Source organism: Schistocerca americana, chromosome 6 (assembly GCF_021461395.2).
Source record: "Schistocerca americana isolate TAMUIC-IGC-003095 chromosome 6, iqSchAmer2.1, whole genome shotgun sequence".
Taxonomy (NCBI): domain Eukaryota; kingdom Metazoa; phylum Arthropoda; class Insecta; order Orthoptera; family Acrididae; genus Schistocerca; species Schistocerca americana.
In genome coordinates this window covers 133,981,705-133,992,721 of record NC_060124.1, presented here as the reverse complement: position 1 = coordinate 133,992,721, position 11,017 = coordinate 133,981,705, and the positions used below count along the sequence as shown (strand labels likewise).

General features: G+C 38.8%; 1 protein-coding gene across 1 annotated transcript in view; it reads left to right on the top strand.

Annotated features, from left to right (window-relative positions):
* Positions 1-685: 685 nt before the first annotated feature.
* The window catches only part of LOC124619633 (tRNA (cytosine(34)-C(5))-methyltransferase), a 79,143-nt gene continuing 68,811 nt past the window's right edge, over positions 686-11,017 (top strand). Inside the window, exons 1-2 of the mRNA XM_047146146.1 lie at positions 686-847; positions 942-1,022. Coding sequence (XP_047002102.1) covers positions 782-847; positions 942-1,022 — 147 coding nt within the window. The 5' untranslated portion in view covers positions 686-781. The remainder of the gene's footprint in view (positions 848-941; positions 1,023-11,017) is intronic.

Here is an 11,017-nt window from a genome sequence, read left to right as displayed (position 1 = left end):
ATCTTCACTATTCTGGGTTAAATCTGACTTCGGCACTGAAAGGGGTGAATTATGCTGCCATAAAAGTCTTCAATCATTTACCAAATAGCGTTAAAATCTGACAGATTGCCAACCAGCATTTATAAACAAATTAAAAGAATTTATTTATGGCAGCTTCTTCCATTCGATAGAGGAGTTTTTAGATATAAGTAGTAATTGTGAAAAAAGTGATTACATCGTGTAGAGAAACAGTATCTTAAACTGACATGTTCTACGTCATTACAAAATGTCTTATTCATGATCTAAGGAACAAATAGTAATGTAATTTCTATCGTCCTTTCCGTCTTAGACATCTTATTTGCATTTTTGCAAGACATTGTGCAAGCACAGACCGCAGAATAATTACGAGTTAGTTTGTTGAACTGAAACATCCCTTGCGAGAGCTTGGCAGTCGCCACTGAAACGCCTTTCCTAGGCCGACACTTGGCGGACATTCAGTGGATTGAAACAGAAGTTCCGCAGCGATTTATTGAATGCACATGTTTCTAATCAGGTATCTATGCATACAGATTGTTGCATGTGGACCAGCCAATGATAAAAATAATTGTATTGTTGGAAATTGGTAGCAGTCGGATACCTACCGTCGATGTATTGGGGTTGCGATGAACCTAGGAACGATAGCGAAGCAGGCAGTGAAATTGGTCGAACAGTGCACGTGTTTGAATATGTCAATGTGTCTTTGACTTGTGTATGTTTTGTTGATGTGGTAACACTCTTTACCAAAAAAAAGTAGTTAGTTGCAATGGGGAAGGCCAGAAAAATGAGGAGAAGAGACTTAAATTTTGCAGAAAAACGAAGAGCGCGTGAGGTAGTCGATGACTAAGTATTCTTACTTGTAGTTGCGCTTAACTGTATCTGTAATGTACGCTTAATTGTTTGTTTTGTTTTTGTTTATGTTGCAGAATAAATGGGATGCAAATGCACCACGAAGGGAGTACCAGGATATTGTTCGTGAAAATGCAGATTTTGAGAAATATTATAAGGTACTACTTCTTTTATTGTAGTAGTAGTAGTTTTTGTGTGCACCGGTATTGCCTGGTTGCCCGTAGATCAAAGTCATTTCCTGTAACTCGGTCCCTCCCGTATAGCCCTCCCACACTCACGGTAGTTCTTGAGAGCATAAGTCTTTTTTTTTCTTTATTATTGAAGATTGGGATTTAAAAATGGTGACAACTGCAGCCATAATAATTGTTTTATAGCATTTGAACGTAATTGTGTAACAGCATTTTGTGTGGAAAGTATTGTGGCGTAGCATTTGAGAATTCGTTTACAACGTGCATTCTGTGTCGGTTTCCCTTACAAATTCTGGTTTAGAAACACTCAATTCATTTTAAAGGTATCTCTTGTAAAGATGGTTCCTAAAGGCTCATCTATATCAGTACATGCTCCAGCCTAATTCTTTTTTATTGTAACATCCTGCTGGAGAAAGATTTTGGTGTGGAAACATATTGCAGATTTAGTTAAAATGCATGTCAATTTTGGACACTACCACTTTCATTTTCCATTAACTGAGCGAATTATCCAGTACCTTAATTGATATTGGATACCTCCTCCTGAAAATTTGGTTGTGGTGACAGACTAATCTGTAGTGCTGCATGAGGTGTATGTTAGGTTGAAAGCTGATGGTTGTGAGTTGGTGAAGCTGACGAAGGTGGAGCCAAGTGAAAATTGTGCTAGCAAATTAACTAGTAGCACTGCCTAATGTTCACATCTGTGCCATATTAAAGAATGAAAGGGGGTTCAATATGTAATTTTACTTATAATGGCACATGAAAGAAACCATCAGTTATATTATTAGGAATTCAGTATTGTGTGGGGAACAAGTGAAAGGAACGCAATGAGTCATAGTGTGATAAATGGCATGTTGGGGGGGGGGGGGGGTTATTAACATGTTTGTGGGCATTAAGTGCTATGTCGTGACCCTGCCCTTCATTCTTCATATTTTATGTGCTGAGTGCATACAAGGTAAGTCTGCAGTTGACATGAAGGTTGGTTTGAACTGTACAGGGCTTAAGCATATATGGTCCTGTTTGGGTGATATGCCCTTGATTTTGTCCGAACTTTGAACTGATTAGTCCCATCAGTTTTGGGGGGGGGGGGGGGGGTCTATAGTTTTAAGTGGGCTCCTAACTACAGTGCAATTAAGCATTTTCCATGTTGACAAATATTGCCACAGTTGGAAAAAGTAATAAGGGGCAGATAATCACAAGGTTGAACAGGGATTAAACCTTCAGACTTTTTGATTCCTAACCTTTTATTTAACCACATAGCCACAAACACATGCTCCAGAACACTTGTTTCAAAACTTTGATTGCAGGTTTAGTTATTAGCAGTAATACACAGTCAATAATGAAGCAAACGTAAGACATCAGGATAGGCTTAAGATTAGTCAGTTATCACATCCTTAATTTCATATTCAGATTCATTGGTTGTGTCAAATACTAACCAAGTCATCCCTTTTAAATTGGGACATTGGGCTGTGCTACAAGTCAGTCTGTTCACCACAGTTGAAATTTTGAGGTGTCTCACTTTAACACTGGTAATCACAACCATAGCTGGTAAACTGGATTACTGAAGATTCTGGTACCACCTGTAGATTTTGACCCGTGATGTCATGAAGATGGGAGACACTCCCATTTCAAGCTTATACAATATGGTGACAGTGATGTCACTTTGCACCAGAGAACAGACATGAATAATTACAAAATATGTATTTGTAGAAATTACATGAAACCAGTGGGAATTTAGGGGGTTTAGGGTGGAGAGAAAGTAAATGTATGGCAGTTATAATAATAAAGACTTTCCGAAAGAAATTTTGTGTAAAAATGAAACAAATGAAAACTTCATCACTCAATGAAACCTCAATAAAAAAATCTAGAAAGAAGTTGACATCAGAAATTTCACAAGTGTTGATATGCTGAAAGTAAGTCCATGATACCACACAAAAAAAAGAAAAAATGTCTGAAAATTTCAGTTGACCTGTAGAGCTGAAATGAAGTCCATGACACCACAAACCCACACAAGGCTTCAAACACCAGTTTAGGAAATTTCACTTGAACTCAAACAAGGTCAGCTGTATCAGAGAACCACACACAGTTCAGTAAGTGTGGTTTTGAACCCTTAGCTTGATCTATATAGCTAACAGAATGTCCATGGTACCACATCACCAAACTTGCTCATATACCTAAATATACTATACCCTGGTCCCAGATGCATCTACTTTGGTCAGTGTCATGCCTTCCTTACAAGTGTGACACTTTACATACTCAACAATTAGACCGAACAGCTGTAATAATTTGCGGCTAACAAGTCAACCCCCATTGTGGAATGCAGCGACTAACACGTGAACCTTGTCATATCCATAACTAACGAAAGATAAACATAAAATTAAATCTTCAGTCATGAACAGCAAGTCGTACTAATAATTCCAAACCTGAAAATGAATCTGTTGTCCATAACTACCAACATCTTACTAACTTACTGACAAACCACTACAAAAAAATGAAATATGAACCTTACGAACAGCACTAAAGTAACCCAATGAATCCCATAGAACACTCACGAACAATTTAGAAACATAAACAATCCACACTAGGGAGTGCCACTGCCTACTGTGACATGCACTCTGCAAAATGATCCATTTCTAATATGCTGCAGCACCGTTGTCGCAAAACACAGTTATGCCACAGGCCAAAGCAGATAGTGGTACAGCAAACTACAGTTGACCTTAGTAAGCAATGGTGTTCATGGTTGCTTTATAGTAACCTGAGGTGAATGCTGTATTTACTCTGATGGCAGTTGCTGTGTAGTGCAGTGTGTATTTTCTCTGGTTTTAAACTACTTGATTCCTTGGCATTTCTGGTTACTTATTTGTTCCAGTTTTATGTGAGGTATGCAAATGAGTGAATCCTCTTCGTATTATAAAAACAAGCTTAGTTTCTTTACATGTTTCTGCAAACAGAAGTACAGTTTACAGGCTAAAGTAAAATCTCTACCATTTCCATTGTAGTACTAATTTAACACAAAAATTTATGATATGTGTTGCTTTTTGTAGTTTCCCTCCAGTACAAGTATGGATAAATTCTGGGATCAAACTACATTTGAAAAAGGAAAAGTAAAAGTTTCGTGAAAAAGAATGTGATGATTTCAAATCCACTCCACAGCATTTAATAGACTGTCCATGTGATTTATCAACTATTATTGAGGAAGTGCTTCACTGAAAATTGCAACCTCATAGAGTTATAAGGGGGATCCATCAAAACGTGCAGTCTTTGTAGGAAAGAGACTGTTACGATCTCTCCATTTCGTGTTATTTCAGTAAGTTGCCCTGCAGTTTCTTTACGTAACCTTTTGTCATTGCAAAGTATTTTGTGATGTTTTCATTTTTAGATGCAAGGATACCACTCTCTTGCAACCAGTTCAAATTATGCTTTTGCAAAACAGGAGAATAGGCTGCTTCTGTTATCTTCACAAAGAACATCGCCAATTACAAAAATTGGATGACAGTTTTTTCTTTCCAAAAGGCTCATTTGTGATTCCATCATCTCCAATTTTCTATAGTTGGTTTTAGAAAATTTGAGCAGTCTCATCCCCAAGTTGTAAGTCTATGTTTTGTTTCAAGTAGCAGGTTTAATTATATGAGAATCTCGTCACTCGGTGTTGACTTCGGATAACAGGCAAAATTAGATGAATCTTCACAGGAGACATTTCCTCTTGTCAGGTCATCAGAGAAAAGTACATTGATTGAAATTAATTTAATTTTATAGATATAAAACTAAACAAAAATATGTGAAATTATGCTAAATATGAAAACCTGCAAATCTTTACTGATTTGCTGGGTGTAATGCAATATCAGATCCTTTTAATATTTAGCTACATACAAACTTTGATATAGTACTGATAGATTATGTGGCAGAAGGGTTGAAAGGAAAGGATGAGGGAGGAACGGAAATGACTAGCGCGGTTTAGGAGTTATGGAAAAGTTGCCTTGGACCCCTCGTGAGGGGCATCTTATGGGGCAGGATGAGAAGGAAAGACTGATTTTTGGTGCCAACTTTGGTGGGGAGGGGGGGGGGGAGATTTCCCCAGCAGTCAGTCTTTCTTTCTCACTGTGTCCAATAAGTCTCCCTGATCCAGGATTCTGGGTGATGTGACTTTTCCATAATTCTCCCCATTTCCTAAACCTCGCCAATCCTTTTCCTTCATCCCTTTTCCTTTCCCTTCAACCCTTCTGCCAGGAGGAGGAGCCACGAGTTCTGAAAGCTTGTGCTCTTTCTTATCTTTTACGTGTGTTTTCACCTGCTGCCGCCTAGAGAGTAGATGTTTTATCCATCCATATTATATTTTTATCTTCAAATACTTATTAATTTCATTGATATTCAAATAAACTTTGTATTGCAAAGGCAGTGGCATCTCTTGGGCTAGAAAGAAACTACAGAGCCAATTTCTTAACTCCATAGCAATTCTTGAAGGAATCTGTTAGTGTCCTCAGTCTTGATGTGAGTGCTCAGTATGGTGATTTCATTATGCCTTACACTGTCATGAATCCGTATAAAGTTATGTAACATACAAAGCTCTTCAACTTTCACATTTATTTGAGTCATGTTGCAATTTATTGAAATATCCAACACATGAAACTCCAGCACTTATAGGCCTAAATGTCATTTTACAGATCTTTTTCCTTCAGTAATCTTTAATTAAATATTTGCCATTCATTAGTTGTTTGTATCTGAGGATATGATCTCATTATGTCCCTTGTAAGTAGAATAATAAGGAAATTTGCAGTATTTTTGGGGTGCCTGAAGAAGGAGCTTACCCCCTCCCCCAAATCATGCTTTACCAAAGTAACTTTCATTTAATACTTGCCCTCATTGTGGCAGTTATATTATTCAATGTCATATGAAAAAAATAATGCAGCTGCATCTGAAAAGACTAACAAGGCTGTAGAAGAAAAACCTTTGTAATTAATTAGTGTTGATCCAGATGTAACAGGAGCTTTAACTTTGATGAAATTTCCATGCCAACTACTGTTACAGTTGGGTATATTCCATATTTCCCGGTCACAGCCAGGAATTTTCTTCCAGATTTCTTTAATTGGTGTTGATAAATATTCACGCTGTATGTTTCCATATTGCCACTGACATGTCGGCCACAGTATTATTCAATTGATAGTGTGTTTTGGAAAAAATAAAAGGGAAGCAGAATATTAATCAATCTTTTAAACACCGTAAAAGCACCATGTATGATTATACCAGTATGCCAGTAAGGATGTACCCAACAATGTCTTTTAGACTTTTGTTGATAATCATTAAGTTCACTAAAGCCAGAACACCTTCATTACACTAAGATAACATGGTGTCACAGTAATAATGCTGAACTACTTCTATAGGAGGAGATGGCTATGGGTTCACTTTCTCAGTTTGGCGATCTCACTGTCTAGAGACTGCAATATAGCAGCATTGGTGTTAATTGTTTTCAATTACAATTACATGTCACTCCCTTCAGGGTCACACTCCAACCCTCTTTGTCTAAGGGGTGTCTTACTCTAATATTATTTTTTTCCTGAAAATGCAGCTTGTATATTTACCAATTTTGGTTGAAATTGCTTTAGTTGTTCCAGAACTATGCTTTAAATTCCCCCCCCCCACCCCCACCCCCCTTATATGTGCTGATGTACCTCACCCATTGTGTGTATGGCGAATGAGTTCCACTACGTTTATAGGAGCTGAAACACACATGTTTTTTTGGCTTGAATTGCTGCTCTCTGCACAGTAATTTGTGTGTAAGGGGAGCACCTTCATATACTTCTGCTACTACATGAGTGGGACTCATAATTTTACAGGGAAAATTATCGTAAGCAGACATAGTTCTGACAAGTCATTCACTGTTTTTGAAGTTTTTGAAATGTTTTGTCATTGTCTTGCCCTTGTAAAACTAAGGCCCTTATCCAGACTAAGACTAGTGTGCTTTAGTAGTAAATTAGTAGGATATGCAGAGCTCTGTGTGATCAAGAAGGCACTAGAGCACATGAGAATTTTTGGGGTAGAGAAGTTTCTTGTCTGCACAGCCTCTCTTAGTGTTCTGCAGGCTATTCAGCAAATGTTCCTAGTAGGTAAGATAGTTCAGATGGTCGAGGACACTATACACCACCTGCACAGTCAGAAGAATGGGGTGGCCTTCTGTTGGATCCCTGGACATGTGTGAATCGAGGGGAATAAGAAAGCAGACAGTGCAGCAAAAGCAGCATGCCAGTGGTAAAGGCATTGGCTGGAAGTGGACAACAGCAAGCTGCGGTCGGTCAGACCGACTATTCGCTTGTGGAACACTTCCTTTTGAACTCCCCGAAAGGATGAAGTGGTCTTTACTTGCCTTTGTATCTGACACTGCCCGGTAATGCATGCTTATCCTCTGCAGCATGAAGACCCATCAGAATGCACTGTTTCTGGGGTTACACTCACGGTACACCATGTTTTAATGACCTGTTTTTAGTATGCTAATAGGAGGGAAGCCTTTTGTCCAGGTTGGGACTTAATCTCAATTTTATGCCATGTTAAAACAATAGCAAGAAAATTGTTGATATTTATGTGGTGTCAGGACTTCTACACAACTTAATTGGGTGAAGGTTTTAATGTGTTTTTGAGTTGCTGCCTTATCCTATTTGTTCCGCAATCAGCCATCCATCTTACTGTCTTCTGCCATCTCATTAATTCTTTCAACGTGTGGCAGTGATATGAATAGAACTACTGGAGATGAAATGTGAAAGGTTTGATTTCTGTGGTTGTATGTTGGCCTTTGCCTTTCGTTTTAACAATAATAACTATTCATTCAGCAGTACAACAATCTTGTGAAATGTGCTGATGACCATGCTGTTTAGCACCCAACAATTTTAAATCCATCTATCGATTCATCCATCCTTGTGCCAAAGTGAAAAGTAACTCTCACTTTGTGATCTTGAATTTGGCTGGAGGCTACTGATGTGAAGGCCATGCGTGGACTGTCATAATGTGGTGATTACGATGTGATGTAATTCAATGCACTGCAATGCAATGTGATGTTCAAGTATGTGTCCTAAGTGCAAGTGTAGGAGATGGATGGATGTCGTCAAGGAACTGACAAAGCAGGTAGTCATCTCATGAATCATCAGCAGTCACTATGATGTCAGCATAGCATGAAAAGCATGCTGGATGTAGCATTGTAGTGATATTGTTTTCCACCAGTTTTTCTCTGTGTGGGTGAACAGTCAGCCATATAAAAGAAACAATTGCCTGTGCCACCAGGACATGAGAGAAGTGGTGGAGGGAGAGGATCTCATGCCCACACTGTGGAGCTTGCTTATTCTCCCACTCCCTCCTCTCCACCCATGCACTCACTCATATCCTCCTCTCAACTACTTAACAAATTGAGAATTGAGTGTTTTGGCTTATGTATATATTGTTTTGTTTTCCATGCTCCCTTCAGATTTAAATGAAATTGGCAATAAATTGTGCCTTTTTAGTGACTGGAAAATGGCTGTATTTGGTGTACTGCAACCCCTGAAGTCCCTCCATCATAGACTTGTTTTGATAGAGACCACATTCATGAACATGGTTCTCAATAATACGGGATGAGTTTCCTAATACTTTTGCTGCTGGTCAACTTGCTGCATTTGAGATGCAGCCTTCCATTGGTTCTGATAACTTGACAGCAAGAGGCAATTATTGGCTTGCTTGATCCTGAACTGATTTTCAAATACAAACAATCATTCGAATGAGTGGTAGCAATTGCAAAATTATGCTTTGAACACAGTGACAGTTTGCTGCAACACACTGTGACAAACTACTTTGATCCTGCCAAAAATTTGTAGTTGATGTGGCTGAATTAATCATAGAAATATTTAACTTTCAGGATAGTATTAGATGTGTATCCAACCCAAAGACAAGCACATTCAGCATTACTAAAAGTTGCTTGTAAAAGGGGCATGAAATGTCGTCAGTAACATAATGGAATTCATTTTTATAAATTACTCATGCAGTGTTTTGTTTTATTTACCACCAGGTGGAAAAGACCAGCTTTACTTGATCTTTACTTACATTTGTTTTCTCAGAACATTTCAATCCTTAGAGAACATTCGAGAACATCATAAAATGACATTCAAAGATGCTAAAAAAATATTAGTCTTTCACACTCAAAAATACTCTTGAATACTCAAAATTACTCCTAATTACTCTTAAATCCATGTAAGTATTCAATAATACCTCAATCTGAAACAAAATACCCTATCACTCACTTAGTCATTTATCTGTAGAACACAGAGAATGTTTCAAAACATTCCTGAGTGTTAAACTCCAAGATAACCTAGAACATTTGAGAAAATGTTAGAACAATCAAAAAATTTGTTAATATTCAAGAAAAGTCTTAAAAGCTCAAGAACATTATATATAGATCTCACATTTTTTTCCCTGGAAATATACATTGATAAAAAAGAGATGGCAAACATCTTAGTGATCAGCACAGTGCTAAAGTGATCTCATTTTTCTCACAACCACAACAGCTACCACTGCAATCGCTATAGTGCACAACAGGGGATCTAAGAGTGTAGGCACATAAGCAAGTGATTGAGTGATTGGCAGTGGGTGGTTTTAGAGGTATCTTGAACTTTTCCCACAAACATTATGACACACACACACACACACACACACACACACACACACACACACACAGAGAGAGAGAGAGAGAGAGAGAGAGAGAGAGAGAGAGAGAGAGAGAGAGAGATGGGGGGGGGGGGGGGTCTCGAATGTTTTAAAACATTCTAGACGGTACATTCTGGCAATTCTTGGGCAGTTATAGACTTGATTCCCGGCTGCTTCACTGACTTCCCTTAACCCTTTCATGGGCCATGGGGAAATACTTCCCACTAAATATATTTCTTCACAATGTTTGAGGGTATATGTGTTACCACTTCTGTATGCTCCTGGCATCTAGTGGCAGCCCGCTGCACCAGCTGTAATTTCTGTTTGTTGTGAAATATAGCCTTCAGGACTGTGGGAAGTATATATCCTACCAAACAACAGTGTTGTAATGGTTGTTGGGAAGTATGGTTACCACCAAAGTAGTTTCTGGAAGGGGCTAGGGAAGTATATATGGTGTATTGAACCGGGGACCTAGAAACGATGGAGACGCTTTGTCCTGCCATAGCCCTCAGTGGTTCACAATCCCACAACAGGCCACAGCAGTCAACCCACCCCGTCGCCACCCCACACTGAACCCAGGGTAATTGTGTGGTTCGGCCCCCAGTGTTCCCCCTCCCCTTGGGAACGTCTCATACCAGACAAGTGTAACCATGAATGTTTGCCTGGTAGAGTAATTGTGATGTACGCGTATGTGGAGACAGTGTTTGCGCAGCTATCGCCGACATTTGCTGTGGCAGATGGAAAACCTCCTTACAAACCATCCACAGGCTGGCCGGCACACTGGACCTTGACACTAATCCGCTGGGCGGATTTGTGCCGGGGACCAGCATGCCTTCCCGCTTGAGATTGGGAAGTATACTTACCACAAAATTAATCTGGTCTTTTGTGGTCTGTGGGAAGCATACTTACCACTAACTTAGGGGTATCCCAAAGCTTTTGGGAATACGTCTTACCACCTCTGTCTATGCCTGACATCTTGTTGTAGTACGGTAGTACACTGCACCAGGTTTATGAAAACTGTTGCTGCAATCAGTTCTATTACCGTGGGATCACTACTGTTGTTGGGACACGTTGCTACACTTCTGCAGTATACATTATTGTGACCTGTATTATCTCATATCTTTATTATTTGATAGAGTTTCAAGGATTGTTTTCACATTGTGGTAAGTAAATTTTAGTATCGTTAACAAATATTGTTTAAATAAAGTAAAAGCAGACATAAAATAAAAACAGGAAACACTGTTCATTATTTTTTATAAATGTAATGGCAACAAATAACAACCCCCAAAAGCGAAGTGGGAAATCCATTT